This window comes from Panthera leo, chromosome C1 (assembly GCF_018350215.1).
Source record: "Panthera leo isolate Ple1 chromosome C1, P.leo_Ple1_pat1.1, whole genome shotgun sequence".
Taxonomy (NCBI): domain Eukaryota; kingdom Metazoa; phylum Chordata; class Mammalia; order Carnivora; family Felidae; genus Panthera; species Panthera leo.
Window position 1 is genome coordinate 29,045,567 of NC_056686.1, and position 19,708 is coordinate 29,065,274.

The 19,708-nt window shown below is 44.8% G+C and overlaps 1 protein-coding gene and 1 non-coding gene across 2 annotated transcripts in view; one reads left to right on the plus strand and one right to left on the minus strand.

Annotated features, from left to right (window-relative positions):
- INPP5B (inositol polyphosphate-5-phosphatase B) overlaps positions 1-19,708 on the minus strand; it is a 49,862-nt gene that overhangs the window by 3,257 nt on the left and 26,897 nt on the right. The window contains 13 exon segments of the mRNA XM_042954261.1: positions 2,648-2,761; positions 3,531-3,766; positions 4,602-4,764; positions 5,705-5,815; positions 7,090-7,225; positions 8,173-8,282; positions 10,263-10,374; positions 11,873-12,060; positions 12,916-13,032; positions 13,392-13,506; positions 14,299-14,400; positions 15,530-15,697; positions 17,749-17,845. Of these exon segments, the coding sequence (XP_042810195.1) occupies positions 2,648-2,761; positions 3,531-3,766; positions 4,602-4,764; positions 5,705-5,815; positions 7,090-7,225; positions 8,173-8,282; positions 10,263-10,374; positions 11,873-12,060; positions 12,916-13,032; positions 13,392-13,506; positions 14,299-14,400; positions 15,530-15,697; positions 17,749-17,845 (1,769 nt within the window).
- Positions 1,787-1,890, plus strand: LOC122229013. The gene has a single exon (XR_006206884.1). It is a non-coding gene; the product is annotated as a U6 spliceosomal RNA (small nuclear RNA).

Genomic DNA, 19,708 nt, shown 5'->3' on the forward strand with positions numbered 1-19,708 from the left:
TTTAGGGCTGATGTGGTTAATTCATCTTTCAGGCCTTCCCAAGCATGCTCCCACGAGAGGTCTTTAAAGTGATAAAACATCTATTATAAAACTATAGGGCGCACGTGGGTGGTTCAGGTGGTTAAGTGTCCGGCTCTTGATTTCGGCTCAGGTCACGATCTCATGATTCGTGAGATCGAGCCTCACGTTGGGCTCTGCGCTGACAGCATGGAGCCTGCTTGAGATTTTCTCTCTCCCCCTCTCTCTGCTCCTCTCCTGCTCATGCTCTTTCTCTCTCAAAATAAACAAACATTAAAAGAAAAGAACACAACACTATAGGTATGGCATACTATACACAATGATAAGGGAAAACTTAAAAGTAGCTATGTTTCCTGCAGTGTTACAGAGGGATTAACCAGAAAAAGAAAAACGTGCAGAAAATATATCATTTATAAGATGGAGAAAGTTAAAAAGGCACCCCCCTTGGGAATGCAGGCTTGTGCAGCCACTCTGGAAAACAGGATGGAGGTCCCCCCAAAAAATTAAAAATAGAATTACCCTACAACCCAGCAATTGCACTACTAGGTATTTATTGAAGGGATACAGGTGTGCTGTTTCAAAGGGACACATGCACCCCCATGATTATAGCAGCACTATCAACAATAGCCAAAGTATGGAAAGAGCCCAAATGTCCATCGATGGATGAGTGGATAAAGAAGGTGTGGTGTATATATATACAATGGAGTATTACTCAGCAATCAAAAAGAATGAAATCTTGCCATTTGCAACTACGTGGATGGAACTGGAGGGTATTATGCTAAGTGAAATTAGTCAGAGAAAGACAAATATCATATGACTTCACTCATATGAGGACTTTAAGACACAGAACAGATGAACATAAGGGAAGGGAAACAAAAATAATACAAAAACAGGGAGGGGGACAAAGCATAAGAGACTCATAAATATGGAGAACAAACAGAGGGTTACTGGAGGGGGTGTGGGAAGGGGGATGGGCTAAATGGGTAAGGGGCATTAAGGAATCTACTCCTGAAATCATTATTGCACATATGTTAACTAATTTAGATGTAAATTAAAAAAAATGAAATTAAAAAAAGAAAAAGGCATCTCCCTGCCTTGTGAAAACAAGATTATGGCAATAAAGGTATTTCCATGAGTCCTAGCATGCTTTATAATCATTTTACTAAATGACTTAATGCCATATAACTGAATAATAATATTCTATGTATTGCTCAAAAGTTACACTTGAACGGAGCTCTACAGAGAAGGTAGATTAGCACAATACTTAAGAATGTGATTTCTGGGGGCTCCTGGGTGGCTCAGTTGGTTAAGCGTCCAACTTGGGCTCAGGTCATGATCTCACAGTTCGTGGTTTAAGCCCTACATCGGGCTCTATACTGTCAGTGCAAAGTTGGCTTTGGATCCTCTGTCCCCCTCTCTCTTGCCCCTCTCCCTCTGCCATGTTCATGGTCGGTCTCTCTCTCTCTCTCGCTCTCTCTCTCTCTCTCTCTCAAAAATAAATAAAAATAGGGGCGCCCGGGTGGCTCAGTTGGTTAAGCGGCCGACTTCAGCTCAGGTCATGATCTCGCAGTCTGTGGGTTTGAGCCCTGCGTCAAGCTCTGTGTTGACAGATCAGAGCCTGGAGCCTGCTTCCAATTCTGTCTCCCTTTCTCTCTGCCCCTCCTTGTTCTCTGTCTCTGTCTCTCTCTCTCAAAAATAATAAACATTAAAAAATTTTTTTAATTAAAATAACTAAATAAATGTTAAAAAAAAAAAAAAAGTAACTTCTCTGCTCACTTCAGCAGCATGTGTACCAAAACTGAAATGATACACATAAGATTAGCATGGCCCCTGCTCAAGGAGGTGACTTCTACAGACAAATTCCCTGAGTTCAAATTCCAATCCTACTCATTTATCAGCGTTGGGGTTTTGACCAAGTTACCTAGCCTCCTGGACCTCTGGTTCTTCATCTGAGAGCCATTGTAAGAACTAATTGAGGCAATGCTGTGAAACACTTAGAACAGTGTTTGGTACACTGTAATGATAAATGTGAGGAGTGGGGAGAAATGAAAAGAGAATGTCATAAAAACGTATGCTGCTCCCAGGTGGTAGAGCTGTGATAGACTCTAGTTTGTATTAGTCTTCTCCCTGTATGAATGACTCAGTGAAACTGACCAATCTGATTTCATGAAGCTTGCCCAAATCACTCTTGAAGTCAGGCCTCCTGACTCAAGGCCTGGGGTCTCCATCTGGTCTCCTACATTGGTCTGGCTCATCGACAAGTTAGCCCCTCCCCTTCCCAGAAACTGGCAAGAGTTCCTCATAAGGATAGCAGGCTGACATCCTGAGAAGAATCCAGATGTCTTTCTACTTGGAGGACCCCAGAGACCAGGTCGGGGAAACATGCTGTGCCTCGAAGGCCATCCTATGCAAGGCTGCTTCCCTTGGGGTAATCAAGTGCTGTATGTAATAGCAAGGTCTCACGGGAGTGTGAAACATGAATCTATCCCCTGTTCACTCCCTAGGGGAGGAAAAGCTTTCCACAGGTTCCTTGGGGTAAAAGCTTCTTATACCAAAAGTTCTTCAAGCTGATGTTCTTTCCCAAGGCAGTCTGGCCTCAATCAGGTCTGACTGCTTAACCACCACCTACCTGCTGGATAGCATTTTGGTACAGGTAATCAACCATCATCCAGAGCTCTTTGGGGATCCCCATGGGGCTCTCCAACTGGATCCCATCATCTTCAGTCTGTAGTGGCATCAGAGTCTGAAAAGAAATAAAAAACATAGTCTGAAGGCCCACCAATGGAACTTCTGACAGGCTAGCTCCAAAATACTGACCATGGGGGCAGCGAACCCATGGAAGAAGGAAAGCATTGCAATCCCCTAAGCAAACGTTCCACGGGCAAATGAAATCAAGTGGGAGAATCAAGGTACAAAAGGTGATTTTTGAGAATTAGGAGTGGGTTACAGCAAGCAGTTTCAATGGGTCAGGTGAAATACACATTGTCTTCTGGAAAACACATCCTGTCAACAGCATTTCACTGTCAGAACCAGGGTGAGAATGTGGTCTGTGAGATAAGGGCACAGACTTGGGAGTCCAAAAACCTAAATGCAGGGGTCAGGTCCACTGTTAACTCACCATGTGACCTGTGACCAATCACTCTCCTTACTGGGCCTCTGTTTTCACCTTATAGAATGAAGAGGATAGAAATCAAGAGTCCCTAAATCAAAAAAGTGCATTCGAAGGGGGAAAAATGCATATCAATATAAATCTGCTCTAAATTAGTCCCCTTGTACTCGAATTCTCCCCATAGGAGCCTTCTATGTCTCAGAAAATTTAGTTCGGGCTGAAGAATGACCAAGTGATGATTGAAACAAAAAAAAAGGAATAAAATTAGGAGCCAGGGAAGCTTCATATCTTAGTATCCATGGCTGAGTTTCTCTAATGAATTATGTACGAAAGACAGAGACTATCTTGTTTGACTGGCTCGGCTGCTACAGTTCTAGATGGTTCCCTGTGGCATATAACTCACCAGCTCTCTAATAGTTTCAAGTGGCAGGTCCAAGATTGGCTCCCTCATGTAGCACAGTGTATGGATGGGAGATCCAAAACAGCTGGGCAGGTAGTTCCCTGTCACGGACAAAAAGTAATCCTTTCCCCTGTCCAAGTGCAAAACCAGAATGTCTTCAATTTTGTCTTCACCTGAGTTGAGCTTTGTAGCCGTGGTCTTATTTACAAATAGCTCCAGTTCGATCTCAATGGCAGAATCTGAGGAATAACATTAAAAGTAATGTTGGCTGGTGAGAGGCCAAGAGGAAAGGGGACAGAGGGGGCAAGGATCAGGCACAAAGGGCTGGGAAAGGAAATAAGACGAATCAGCCAACCAACAAGTATGTATGTGCTCAGCACTCAGAGGACACATGAACAAGGAGTTTATAGTCCAAGTGGGAATATGAAAACAACAAACAAAAACATGTGAAATAAGGCCATTGCTATGAAATCCAAGTACAAAGGAGCACAGCTCAAGTTAGAATTATTAATAGAATTGAAGGCATGGATCAAGGAGCTTGCCCTGGGCCAGGTCAGATGAAGACACCTGATCCAGCAGAAAATATAATGCAAATATCAGCCTGCGAACTGTCCACAAAACAGGCTTAATCCCTCTGCCACACAGCACGATGCAGAGTGCAAAGGAGCAGTCAGGGGAAAGACATGAATGGTACATTCCAGGGCCAGATATAATTTCTGGATTACCACCCCGTTATCTTTCCCTACAAGAGCAGACGCTGGGAGCTGATTATAGTGAGGCAGACAGTGAAAATGGGTCCTTCGACAGCAGCACCTGCTTCCCAGAGGTCTTCTGTCTTCTCTTTCTGTGAAATTATGGAACACATAGATGGCTGAGAAAGCTTTTCAAGCTGAACTCCTGCCCTTTACTGTTTTTATATTTTATTCATGGATGGTTCACATCCACAGGGCTTTTAGAAGTTTCAATCAGACAACAAAACACTCAGGAACAAAAAAGCTTATTTTAGGAAAATAAACAGGCAGGGTAGAGTGTTCCCCAAACCAGCAACCGGGAAATTAGGAAGAGAGGCCTTACCTGGCAGGAGGAAGCCTCTGCTGGGGTTGGCATTCAGCCACTGCTTACAGTAGGACTCTTCGTCAGGCTTGTTGATGAACTCAAACTGACACGGCACTTGTCCATTATGGATTATAAAGGACTGTACTTGTAACTGCATGTACTTCACATTCTGAAAACAGAACTGGGGACAAGACCGGGACCAGTCAGACCAGTGCTCTCTTCTCGGCAACCTGCCCAGCCACCCCAACTGAGCAATCTTTGCCCTTTCTGGAAAAGAAAATGAAGGACTACCTCTTTTGAATCACGTTTCTGATTTAGGCATTTACCAGGGAGGCCACAGCTCCACTAAGACCAGCTGTCTATGTTCAACCCAGGAATCCAAAAACTTCATGTTTTATAAATAAATTTCCTGAAGGAATCAAAGTTCAAATCTTCTATCTTTTATATCCAAAGGCCATTTCCAAGATACCCTTTACAAAGTGCACCCCCAAACATGAAGACCAAGCACAACTTTCCAAGTAGCTGGACCTCTAGGGCATTAACAATACCCTCGCCATAAATCTCCTTTTGATTGGCTTCTTGGTATTGTCTATTCTCAACAATCTAGGCTGTAGCTCTTCCATGAAAAATCTTCAGCCCTAACTTGACTTCCTCCACTACCCATCCCTTTTCTACACTGCCTCGCCTCCCACCAACACATGTGTACCCAAGAAATTGATTCAATTTAATCTCAGTCAGAGCAAAACATTGGGAGGAAGAACCGCCCCCCCACCACCGCCAGAATACCTACCCAGTTACACTAAAATCAAACACAACACCTTTTGGCTCATCCATGCCATCATTTAATACATGAATGGCCCATGTGTGGGTGAAACATAGGAGCCAAAGGTGAAAGGCTTCTGATATAGACGATCAGGAGATGAACATCATCTAAATCAACAACCCCCTCCTCTCAGCTAACATCAGCAGCCTTGCTTTAACTAGTGGCAGCCTATCAGTCAAGAAGACTAGAGCCCAGTGGTCGGACTGGTGCCTCCTGGAATTCCGAGACCTTGAAGATGAGACTTAAGTTCTATGAATAGAAGAGCCTCGTGCCAATGCTCTTAACATGTCCTTCCTACCTCTCGCTTAGAAAGGAACACAGAAGGAATGTTGGCATTTTCCATCTTATCCAGGGAGCGAACAATCTCCTCCAGAGTCTTCCGGTAACGTTCTTCATTGACCACCTTCACCTGGGAGGGAGACATCAGAGCCTGAGTTGCCTTCTGCCCATTTCCTCCTTTTCAGTAAAGAAGACATGCACAGTATTGGGAAAGAGCAGTTGACAGCCACACAGAAAGTGAAGACTAAATAGATTTAATTAATTAACAAAGAACCCAATTAACAATAGTCTCCGGAGGGTCCTCCAGAGGCTGAACTTGTGGTAAAGCCAACCGCTTCCTGATTAGCTGAGAAGACACTGGAGTGAAAGCTTGGTTGGGAGCTCTGCCAGGTCGCAGAGCTGGGGCAGAAAGATGTCCAGTGACTCTGCTGCCTGTCAACAGGCCTGCGGCGAGAAACTTCTCTAGGGTTTGATTTAAAGTGGCATTTCTCAAGCTTTTGTAACCTGTGCTCCATCAGCTAAGATTCTGTCAGGCCTTCCCTTCGGTATTGTGAATTATAAACACAATTTTTGTCACTTTCCAATAATAAAACTTTGTAACATCCATTAGGCTTTTTTCAAGCCACCACATCCTCACAGATTCTGATATGCCTCTACCTGAACCCTCGAAAATTGGTAAAATAAAGAAACAGAAGTCACAGGAGAAGAGATAATAAATAAAGAGATGTTCAACCTGGCAATCAAAGAAATGTAATCTATAATAATGACATATCTTTTCCTTTTGGCTCATTGGGTTGGCAGAAATTTCAGAGTGATAAAATTCAGTATTAGCCAGGATGTGGGAAATAAGCTCATACAGAGTCAGCAGAAGTGGGAGGAGGAGGGAGCTCTACCTTTACTGACATAGAAAGATCTCCTAAGACATAGTCAGTAGGGAAAAAAAAGATATTCCCTCAGAACAATCTGCATAAGATGATCTCTTTTACAAAAAGAAAAAACATCCTCTGTGTTGTATATAGGACACTGACACATTTCTACATGCATAGAAAAAGGCCTAGAAAGACATAGTCCAAAAAAAAAAAAAAAAAAAGGAAAACTTCCATGTACGTAGAAATACATAGGAGAAATATACGAAAATAATTATGAATTGGATTTAAATTAAAACACTGTTATTTAAATTTTTTTTTAATTTTTAAGTATTCTCTACACCCAACATGGGATTCAAACTCACAACCCCAAGATCGAGAGTCACATGCTCTACAGACTGAGCCAGCCAGGCACCCTTAAAAACATTTAAAAGCTTTCTCACACTCAGGTGGGGAGGAGGAGACCAAAACGACAAAGGTGGTTATGAGAACCAGTTCCCTACAGAGTGATCGCAAGGGGTATCAGCTCCCCACCTACCCCAATGTCAAACACTGAGCTGACAGGCTTGTGGTCACTGGTCTTCAGGGCCATGTGGCTCTGGTAACTCAGCTGAGTGATGTTCTTCCCTTTCCAGAGGACCCGGTCACACCAGGCAGGAGCACGACACTTCTCACTGAAATGCAAAGTCTGCGCTGGGGGCCCACACAGGCACACCAGTGCCCAGTGCCTGGCTGGCACCCTGGCTCAGCTGGGGAGACAGGCCAGGGCCTCCAAATGCGTGTGCATGCAGGCCCAGGGACCCAAGAAGGCACAGTGCTTCGGGCCCACCAGGGGACAGCATGTACCCTGTGGGTATCACCCAAAACAGCTGCTAGGTCTCTAAGCCAAACACGGTTCAGAATGATTCCCTGCTCTTTACCCTCCTATGGGGATGAGATGAAAAAGGCAACCTGCAAGTAAGCACTCTGTGGCCCTTAAAAGATGGTGGTGTAAACAGGCTCTGAATTCCTACTGCCTAGGTTAGAATCCTGGCTCTATACTTCCCTGTTTGGGAGGCTCTTTATTTCTTATCTCTTTTTTTTTTTTTTTTTTAAGATTTTTATTTTTAAGTAATCTCTATGCCCACCATGGGGCTCGAACTCACAACCTCAAGATCAAGAGTTGCACGCTCCAGGTGCCCCTTGAGAGGCTCTTGAATTTGTGCATGCCTCCGTTCTCCGATCTAAGAATTGAGGATAATAAATCACACCTACTTCCGGTGGCTGTAGGGATGATTAGATGAGGTCATAGAAGTGTGTGACATAATGTGAGGCATGCCATAAGCACTAAGAAAAACAATAAACTCCTATGTAGTGACCAAGTACAAGCTAAGCTGCTTAGAATCATCCTATCACCCTAAGCATAACTGAAAAGTAAATTATTGTGGAACAAAGCCTAAGGCAGTCGAAAAGAAAACATGTGGGAAGGTAGGGCTGCTGAATGAGCAGATACTGAGGGAAAACGTTTGACCAGAGTGCAAAACACGGGGAAGTAATAGGATTCCTATCTCCTTCTTTAGGTCCATAGGGGCAAGTGCTTCCCAAAATTTCTGGGTTTCCATTTGCACAACTCCCTACCTACCTGGTGTCCCAGTCGTCGGAGCCAGTATCATACTTATACGTGGGCTGGAACGTGAGCTCGCCTTCAGTGAAGCCTTCGAAGACAGTCTTGGCCGTGACCTGAGTTTTCAGCTGTGTAAAAGGATGGAAGGGGGGGAAAAAACAACAAAAAAAACAAAAAACCTCAAGATAAAAAAACTGAAACCTTGAATTAGCAGAGGAAAGGGCTTTAATCTGGAAGTTGAACCCTAACCTAAAGGGAAAGGCCCAGGAGAAAGTTATTCTGTAAGATTCTGAGAACGAAATCCTAGGAAGGGGAGTAAGCTGACCACTCCTTTGCCTGCTGTACAGTTTTTAAGGCTCTTTTCTAAGAGTGTACCTGCATCCAAGGGACCTGAGTACCGTCTTACTGAGACGTCCCTAAGAGGATCAGGTACCAACAGACACGGAGCTTCTCCTTCCAAGTATCAGACATTTCATGTGCGTAACACAGTTGTTCCCACTGTACATGGAGAGAGGACTACATGGAAAAGGGTCTGGAAAGATACAGTACAAAAAGCAAAGGGGACTTTCATGTACGTAGAAATAGAAGTATACCAAAACAAGTATGAATTAAATGTAAATTTAAACAGTTTTCTAAAGGAGTTTATCAAATGAGTTATTTGAACTGGGGGAAGCTCTGTGCCTTGATGTCCCCCCTCTGCAAATTCTGGATTGGCAAGAGAGTCTGCCCCCTGGGGCTGTTGGAAAGAACTGTCAGCTTAGAATAGTGCCTAGTGCATCCTGAGAATAGCCAGCATTCCTCCTGCTGCACTCATTTGAGGAGCTCCTTCCAGATCACACTCTCAGGGAGATGAACAACCACAGGTGCTCCTGTCTCCTCCCGGGGGGACCAAGCTTGGCCCGTCATGGACTGATGAAGAACTGCCAGCTAGCACTGGACACAGGGTGGCAGCTATTCAGGGGACAACAGTTGCCAAATTCCCCAAAATAGGAATGCCTAAAAAAAAAAAACTACTAAGGAAAAGGCAGCAGAAACAATAAAAATGTAGATATTAACGTAAGAGGAGTCTTAAATCAGTATGTAAAGACCTTAAAACCATCTGGAAAGCAAAGAATACACAAAACAGGTACTGTTACTTGAAGACAGACCAGAAAAGAAGGCAAGAGGAGGTCAGCAGGAAACCGCCAGGGAAGTTAGAATGCCTCACTCAAGAATACAGATGCAGTAAACAGTTTTGAGCAGATTGGCTTAATGCGGAAACAGGAATAAAAGAGAAAAAAACACGTAAGGAAAAGAAAGGAACTGGAGAGAAAAATGGTCAAAAAGGAGATGATTCCATAAAAGAAAGACACAACAAAGTTGAGATGTTTCCCCCTCTGACTGATGTGCATCAGGGGACAAAAAGGTTAACAGAAAGACTGAGACTGGTGACAATAAGAAGGCGGCTACAGACTAAAAAGAAAAGGGACTTGAACCTTCTGAACAACCCTGACCACTTGAATGGTTTTGAAACCTACAGGGACGAGTAGCCTCAAGGAAGCCAGCGAGACACACATCTCTTGTCCTGTGAAATGGCTCATGCTCTGAGCAAGAAACGCTGACCCAGACCACAGTGGAGAACAGCAGGTTCCAGAACTGGTTCCTGGCAGGAGTGAAGAAAGCCGCTCAGGAGAAACGGCTGTCATTTACACTGGACAAGTCTGGTTGAAGAGCAGGAGGGGGCAGAGGAGGCTCACTCAGAAAACAATTTAACAAATCATCTTAAACACACTAAGGATCTCTATGAGAAACTTGGCAACCTTTTAGCCCCTTCTTGAATAAATGAATGAACACGCAAGCACCAGGGGAAAGGGGAGGGGGAGAGAGAGACTGAGAGAGAGAACACACGTTCCTGCCCCCAAGGGGGATGAGGCGCCTCGAGGGAAGAGCCGATGGGGAGGCAGCCATGGATGAGGGAAGGCAGAAAAAAGAGAAATGACAGGCCATCAGCTTCTCAGGGAAGCCTGCCCAGCGGAGGAAGAAGAGGCCGAGGGTTGGGAAGCCAGGCCTTCCTGTGTCCTCACAGTGGCGGGACAGCTGCCTAAGAGGGCACAGGTGGCTGTGTGTACCTGATCATACGCATACAGCGTCTGGAAGGCCTTCTCCTCGATGAGCTTTTTCACCGTTTCCACATCCAGCTCTTCTATCCTGTAGTTGAGGTCCCCCAGCCACAAGATCACACTGTGAGGACAGAGCACAAAGTTCACAGTTTAGGCGGGACTTCCCCCATCCTCGCCAGGGTGCTTCTGACGGGAGCGCCCTGAGACTCGGCTTCTTGGGGGCTGGGAGGGAAGGGACCCAGCTGTTCAGGAAATCTTGTCTCTTGCCATCCCATTTCACGCCACGGCTAACATGCTGCTGACTCCGGGACCTTGCTCCAGTTTCATGAGAAACAGCCTGGAGTCGTCCTGGACTACTTTATTCTTGTGTGGTTGGAAAGACAGCCTAATCAGGTCTAAAAGCAAGACCACCATTCACCTCACTTCTGGGACGAGGCACCAGAGATCAAATATTGGGTGTCATGTCGATTGCTCAGGGACCCCGCACCAGATGATGCCATCATGTCGCCTCCGTGCACATCGCAGTCCACAAAACACACTCTCCGCCTTTGTTTCTAGAGCTGAGTTCCTCTGAAACAAAGCTCAACCTTCACAGGGGAGTCTGAGTTAAACCCCCACGGTATCCTTGGTTGGCTCTTTGTGCGAAGTGTGGCAGGTGTTTTATTACACCTGCTGCTTTGGGAGAAGGATAACCAAGCATTCCCAGATGACCGTGCACATCCCATAAGGTCCGCTACTGCTCTATCTGAAGCCAGCAGCCAGGCACTGGAGAATGCATAGCAGGAGACACGCACAATAAATGCACCCACGAGCTCACAGCAGACAGACTGACATGCAAGCTGCCACCTCCCAAACTAGGGTGCCGGAGGTTCAGCAGAATGGAAGACACACTCCCTGCTGGGTTCCCCGGAGAAGGAAAGCCATCCCGTCAGCTTCCAGAACACCAGTGAGCTCAAGACAGTTCCACCACCGCGGCAGGCGGGATGAGAGGCTTGAATCTGTGTGCTCCCTGGCAGACACCATGGCCCCAATGGCTTCTTCCTTTTTCTAAAAGAAGTGGCACAAGCTTCAAGTGTTACCGTAAAGCCTGGGATTCTAACATGCCGCAAATTTAGACATACGGGAAGTTTTAGAGATTAAGGGAACAAAGATCAGCACAAGATTCTCTAAGCAGCTGTAACTACAACTCTAACGGTGAATCAAGAGGTTTAAGACTAAGCGAAGGTACACTACTGCAGTCCAATTTTAATCACATATGCTTCTGGAAAGAACAGATGTACAGGATCTGAAAACATACTTCTAAAACCTTGCGAAGCTTGCTGTAAAGCTTGACAAGCTCGTTCTTTGGTTGCTTCCCTCCTGCTGTTTATCGAGGCAGACCCGCATTAAAATAAACCAACGTTTTTCTGGGGACAAATGACGTGGGACCAAGATGCCAGAGATCTGCCGGATGGGGAGTTGAGAAACCGAACATCTCATGGGACATAACCCGCGTGGAAGCAAGCGCTGGCTGGAGCTCCCACTCGGGCCGTGGGAGGCCTGCCCCCAACGCAACAGGGGGAGCCCCAGCTCTGCACAGCAGGAGCGGTGAATTGCTTGGGCTCCACGCCCAGACTCACTCGTGCTTGCTGATGGTGAGAGGGGGGAGGCTTGGGTCAGCCTGACAAAACTGCATTCGAGAACAGATGTCTTTATAGTCCTGGTTCCTCCTCTCACACTCTTCTGTGTGGGCTGCCAGGTGAGAGTTCACGACACAGATACTGGTGTTGTGGAGCTGGAACCGGATGGCCACTCCTCCCTTGTTGCCCTGCGGAAAAGAGCCCAACAGAATCCGACTCGCCACCTCGTCGTGTCGGTCGCTCCCGCCCGCACACCCTCAAAACGTTTCCTCTTCAAAATGATCCTGACAGGGAGACGAAGCAGTGTGACTGTCTGTCTTTGAACAGGTAAGAAAACAAACCCCAGAGTCACTGGCTGGAGTGACTAGCCGGTCAGTGGCCAAGCTGAGTCCACTTTTCACTAAGTCACAGGCAAGCCACATGCTTGCCCTTCTCCACAGGAAGCCAAGCTCTTGCAGTGGAGTCTAAAAGTGGGACTGTGGGAGCCTCAAGACAAGAAAATTGCAAACCTGTTATCAGCATTCTTTCCTTTTTTTTTTTTAACTTTATGTTGAGATAGAAAGAGAGAGAGAGAGAACGAGTAGAAGGGGGGGGGAGAGAAAGAGGGGGGGAGAGAATCTCTCTCTCTCGAGAGGCCTGACCCCACGAACCGTAAGATCATGACCTGAGCCGAAACCAAGAGTCGGACACACAGCTGACTAAGCCACCCAGGCGGCCCTGGCGCTCTTTCTTTATCTTGGTTTCCCAACAGCGTCTCTGCAACATATTTCATGGGCGGAAGGGGCAGATCAACTAGAGGCTCCGGTGTGGAGCGGACACGGGGATACGTGCTGATGGGTTAAGTCAACTGAATGGGGTGAGTTCACTGAAATCTGACCTCTGAGCGGTCCGCTCCATCTAGCCGTGCTTGAACGCCCCGTTCAGCTTGTCATACCAGCACCATCCAACTGGGGCGCGTGCAGTCATGGTATCAGGACACACAGTGTCAAAACCTTAGGGGTCAAGGCCACCGGTGTTGCCAAGCATACCGACCAAAACCTCACCATCCTCCCCATGATTCCTGTCCCCACGGTCTCAGCTTCCACCTCGGAGATGTGCGCCGCGTGTTCCTGTTTGACGTACAACAGCAGCATAATCCCGACCAGTCGGATGAGCTTCACCTGGACAACAGGGACAAACATTCAAGTCACGGCATGAAACACAGTCGAAAACGGGAATAAATGTCCCAGAGGAAAAGGAGTCTTGAAGTTGGTTGGCTCAGGGTGCTAATGCGTCTCCTTCTTCCGAACAGGACACAGGGTGATCACCTGTTCAGCTCACTGAACATGCTACGTGATAACCTGGACAGCCTGCCAGCGCCAAGGCCTGCGTCTTTCCTACCCACAGCACCTCTTCTGGAGGACTTGGAACTGAAATAATTAGGACTGGCTTTTGATAAAGGTCACAGGAAAAGTCCAAACGGTCTTCGAATTTCCCTGCGTGGCAACACAAAATTAAAGGTCACTGGCCCCTCTCTTACCTTTGCGTATTTGGCATCTGGATGAAGACCTTCTGATACAGCTTTAAACCACTCTTCTTCCTTTGGGGTATCATGGAAGAAAAAGGCCTCCTTACTCAGGTCAAGCTCCTGGAACCTATTATAAGCAGCAAGCGGTCAGACAGAGAAAGGTAGTGTGCGAGACAACCCGTCCTCAGACTGGTTTAGATGCACGTGTCCTGGGTCTCCAGCTGAACTGCAGGCCCCTCGAGAGGGGAGAAAAATAAACACTTGAAGCCAAGGGACTAAGTGCTAAGGAACCACCAGCACTTTCATGGGCAGCCACCCATTTCCTCTCTGTAACCAGCCTGTGAAGCAGTGAGAAGCATCTCCATTTCACAGCCAAGACCGCTATTTCACACAAGCACCGAATGGCAAACTGGGGGCCACGCCTGCGTCTATATAAATTCCAAATTCTAGGCCCTTCCCACTTTACCATACAGGCTTCTTTGCTGCCCCCACCCCATCCATAGTGCCCAGGACAGTGGTAAGAAGACAGAAGTATGGAGGGGGAAAAAATGACTGATGGCGCTTTTAAAAAAGCTACCCTTTCTGCCCTGGCAAAAAGAGATCTTTGCTTTATGACTGACAAAGTGTTGAATGTGTAAGTGACGAAAGTCAATTCAAGGTGTAGTGATTTTAACAGGAGGGTTGCACTAACAATTAAATAATAGCATTTAAATGCCAAGCACATCACTTTAATGGTGCCAGAAATTTGTTTACCACGAGTAAGAACATCAAACAGAGAAGCAGCTGTTATTAAGCACATGCTCATTTTTCAATCCCTTCACCTGCTGCGAAAACACAGTTATACATTCATGTCCCTGTCCCTTCAACCCCAGCTGTACTTTCTCGAGATGTAGAGGCAACCGAGAAGAGAGGCACTCACCCTACACAGTACACATCTGGGGCCTCAATGCCATGGCTTAGCCAGGGCCGGAGGCATTCTTTGGGGGACTGGCCATTCACATTGTACGTTCCCACAAAAAACCTGTCAACAAAGAGAACTGATGAGTCACTTGGGAGGACTATGGACGTGACAGGGGAAAGCATCCTATGCTGACTTTGCCCAGTTTCAGTCTCTTTGGGGTGGAATTCGAAGACAAGAAATGTCACATCTAACTTAGACCAATGACTGTGGCACCAAAGGGTGACCTTGGTGCTTTCATGATGACTTCAAACAGGACAGGCCTACTCTGAACATTCCTGTTTAGCTTTGAAACACATTAGAGAGCTATAATCCACAAAATGATTCTTCATCCTGTGTATGCTAGGGAACTGGGGGGGGGGGGGGGAGAAGTACCTTGTTACTTTCAGAAGGAAAGCAACAGCAGTGTTCACAATAAGTGGTTCTTTATATATCTGGAAGCAATGTTACCTTGTGTTTATAGTCCCAGTGCACAGATTTAAAAAGATCTAGCAGAATCCTGCAACCCCTACTCATTTCACTTCCAGTAATCTTGTCTAAAAAGATTACCAAACACTAACTTCAATTCACTAACTTCAACTTAAAGGACCTTCTTCAGGGCCACGCGGATGGCTCAGTTAAGTGTCTGACTTTGGCTCAGGTCATGATCTTGTGCTTTGTGAGTTGGAGCCCTACACGGGGCTCTCTGCTTTCAGCGCAGAGCCTGCTTTGGACCCTCTGTCTCCCTCTCTCTCTCTCTCTCTGTCCCTCCCTCGCACACGGGCTCTCTCTCTCTCAAAAACAAATAAACATATAAACAAAGAAAGGACTGTCTTCAATGCATACGTGCTTTCGCTCTCCCAAAACTAAATAAATATACACTCAAAGGCCTGGAATGACCAAGAGATATGCAAATTTCAGGATATCATTCCTTCTTCTGGCCCCTGTGTCTCTTCAAATATTGCTGTAACTATTTGCAAGTTGTGTCACTTCCGCTCTACCACACCTACCACCATGCCTGGCCAGAGAAGGCACAAGAATAAATGCCTACTAGTGAAGAGCGAAAGGAAATGATCATTTCGAAAATGATGGGAGGGACTCCGCAGAAGGATTTGCTTCCAAATCCAGGATATGGGGGGTTGGGGGGAAGTGCTTACATTCCAGAGAGCTGAGAGATCACCTTGCTTTGAAAACAGTCCACCCAGTTAGCTACCTGAAGTTCTGGATATAGGTATAATCCTCTTCTCTCTGCACCAGATGTGATTTCACTATTGTATCTCGCAGTCCGAACTTCTGAATTGATAAAATATGAGCCTTGTCTGATACTGTGATAGTGGAGGAGTGCACCATGTTAATGATGTCAGACTTGGATTTATTCTGTCTAGAAAAACAAAGAAACAGAAATTTATCATATTCTGATGAGTCTCCCCATGACAAAATACATGAACATAAAGCTAGAAGTCTCCAAAGTTAAATGCATTCACTAAGACAACATTATTTCTATGTGCAATTAAATAAACTTACATGTTGTCAACCATATAGCACATTGGTCCAGAGATTTTCTGATAGAGATCTCAGATCGGGGGGGACCTTGAAGACATACTGATCTAATCCCTTCCTTTTTCAAATAAGAAAAATGAGACCTAGCATCATCAATGGTCCACCCAGTTGGATGGTCGCAGAGTATGGATTAGAACCCAGATTTGACGGTGCTCTTTCTAGACCCTAATGCTTCATGTAAAGAAACTATAAAACTATCCAGATCCTTTGACTTGACAATTCTACTGTATCTCTACTCCACAGGAATAATCAGAAATAAGAGGAGAACAAGAAAATCTGTATTTCATTTTTATTTGTGCAGTTTTAACAGTCATACTAAAAATTATTCAAATGCCAACATTTAAAGTTAAGCAAAATAGAGGCGCCTGGGTGGCTCAGCCGGTTAAGCATCTGACTTCAGCCCAGGTCATGATCTCACAGTTCGTGAGTTTGAGCCCCATGTCAGACTCTAAGCTGTCAGCACAGAGCCCAGAGCCTACTTCGGATTCTGTGTCTCCTCTCTCTGCCCCTCCCCCGCTTGCACGCGCGCGCTCTCTCTCTCTCTCTCTCTCTCAAAAATAAACATCAAAAAAATTTTTAAGTTAAGCAAAATGTAAAATTTGATACATTTATCTAACAGAATCCTAATAACAGCACAGAAACTTTTGTTGATGATTACTTAATGAATTAAGATATACGAAGCACCCACAACAACTTCTGACACTGAATAAATAGCTACAAGTATCTGGTATTGTATCAAGTACATACTAATTATAAGTGAGCTGAGAATGACAGATCTACCTATCATTTAAAATTCAGGGATTCCAGGAGTGCCTGGCTGGCTCAGTCAGTGGAGTGCACCACTCTTGATCTTGGAGTCGTGAGTTCAAGCCCCACGTTGGATATAGAGATTACTTAAAAAAAATAAATAAAACTCAAACAAAAATAAATAAAGTTCAGGGATTGTTGGCTACTGCTTCAGTGCATAATTAAAATACTGACCATTCCAGTTTGCTGCTGCTTTTTTTCAGTACCTCTAATCTTCTGTTTAACCCACTCCTCATTTTTAGTTTTAATAATATTTTTCCTTTCTAACATTTTCTTATGAATCATTTTTAAATCTTCCTGGTTCTCTATTTCTTGATCCTTTTCTGATTTTGTCTTTTCCTTTAAACATTTCACGTGTCAGGGAGCCTAGGTGGCTCAGTCTGTTAGCGTCCAACTTCAGCTCAGGTCAGGATCTCACGGTTCTCGAGTTCAAACCCCGCTCACTCTGCCCCTTCCCTGCTTGTTCTCTCTCTCAAAAATAAATAAACATTAAAATAAATAAATAAACAAAAAAAAAATAAATAAAATAAAATAAAATACTGACCAAAACAAGTTTTTAATCTATCTTGACCAGATGAGATTCCGGCTACAATCAGTAGGGGGCACTGGTGTACAGGCTAAATATAATAGCATATCAAAAAAAGAGAGAACATAAAAGCGGAAAAAAGTATCTTCAGAGTCCGGAAACTCCTAAAAGAATGGGAAGGAGAAATAAAACTGTTTCTAATCTTCTACATTTCTAAGGTAGGGTTATACTGCCACTTTCAAACTCTAGATGGGCTACTTGTTAGGTCTGGATCTTGGGTACATTCTATAAAGTCTCTTCTTCACCTGTTTCTGTAGCTGTAAAACAGAGAAAATAATGGAACCTATGTCTTAGGTTAAAATAAGATAATCCAGGTAAAAGCACAGTGCGGGGCATACGCAGTAAATGCTCAGGAAGTGTCCAACATCTCTTAAGCCAGCCACCTTGGGACAACTTACATCATGCACAGAAATGGTGTCAGTTCTATAATGAGGAAAATTGTGGCCCTAAGAGACACAAATGAAGGGAGAGTGCATTACCTTGTGAGCAAGCTGTCTGCTGTATCCTGACCCCAAGAGCTTTGGTCCACAAGCATGCCTTTCCCATCTGACCTTGAATCATCAAAGTCAAAAACACCTAAGGGGAGGGGGAGGGAACGAAAACACACTTACATATACTTTAATATACAGACCCCCCACTTCTCAAATTGTAGTCTAGGAATCACTGGTTGTCCACATACTTCTTGAAAGCACAGGAAAGGTCTGTGCTGGTGTCAGAGTGCAGCTCCCAGAGCACAGAGAGAGGGAGAAAAAACAAGCATTTCATCCAGAGATCTTTACTTCTGAAAACATAAATATCCCACTGGTCTGACTCCCTTTTACTAGAGACAAGAGTGCATTACAGAAAGAATAAAACTTTGAAATCTGCAGACCTAAGCTCCATCACCAGCTCTATTTACTGACCTCTTGACTTTGGGCAAGGCTTCAATCTCTCTTAATGTCAGTGACTTGACCTACCCTGCCCTTCTCACAGGTTTACTGTAGGGATCAAATAGTTGACATGTAAGAACTCTGGAAGCCACACAGCATATTATGAAATATAAGATAGTGATATCACTCCATTTACTCCAAGTGGAACTTCAAGGAGGAAAGAGGCAAGGGTCAGAGATCTAACACTGGAAAGGGTCTAAGTGCTCTAGAGAATGGGAAGCACTTGTCATTGTTAACAAATTGCCTCAAAACCAAACAGCAAACCAAGGACTTTCAATAAATAAATACTTTGACACAGTTGTTAAACCAAGATAAACCTGAAAAGGAAAATTAATCTGCCAACAGTTTCTTGGCTCCTTAAAAGCCCAATCTGTGGGATGCCTGTGTGGCTCAGTCGGTTAAGTGTCAGACTCTTGATCTCAGCTCAGGTGTTGTTCTCAGGGTCGTGAGTTCAAGCCCCATGCTGGCCTCCACACCGGGTGTGGAGCCTACTTAGAAAATAAATAAGTAAAAAGCCAAATCTCTTGTCAACAGAAAACAGCAATGGAGAAGCCACGGAAAGATGCTGCTTCAACACACAAGTTACCAGGAGCACTGGAGGGATGAAACATCACGAAAGAATTTTGCCCTGAAGACTATTACTAAACATGGATTACTAAACATGGATTTTCAACCATGCATTCACAGGAACCAGAAAAAAACAAACTTCAGAGTTGAAAACACACACACACACACACACACAATTTGAAACATGAAAATAATTACATTTCAGTACCTCCAATCAATTCCTAAGGCCTTTCAATTTTGCCTCCTAAAGGCCTCTCAAATCAATATATTCCAATGTCACCCTACTAGCTCATGTTACCAGCATCTCCCTGGAATGACTTCAAAAACCTGATTAATAGTCTCCTGGCCTCCTTTCTCACCCCACCATCTCTGACCCGAACTCTACACTGTGGCAAGAGGATTTTTTTTTTTTTTAAAGGAACGCTAATCACATCACTTAAATCTTTTAAAAGCTTCCCATTGGATAAACCCAACCCTCTCAATATGGCTGCCAAGTCTCCTTCTGGTCTGATTCCTGCCCACCTGTCCACCTGCATCTTTCACCACAGTCCTCTGGCTCCCTGCCCCCTGGACTGCCACAGTCTAAGTATATTAAAGTTACTGCAGTTATACCATGATCCCATCAGAAACCCACTTCCTTCTTCCTCATTCTGCTTTACACGGCTTACTCCTACCCATCCTGGGGCCAGGGACTGGCAAACTTTTCTGCAAAGGGCAGAGTGTAAATGGCCGAGGATCTGCAGGCTGTACACAACTATTTGACCCTGCTGTCATAAGGTAAAAGGAGCCATAAGCAGGGCTTTGTTCCAATAAAACTTTATTTATAGACATCGAAATCTGAGGATTATATAATTTTTAAATGTCACAAAAAATTATTCTCTTCTATTTCTTTTCAGACATTTAAAACTATAAAAACTATTCTTAGCTCACAGGCTGTACAAAG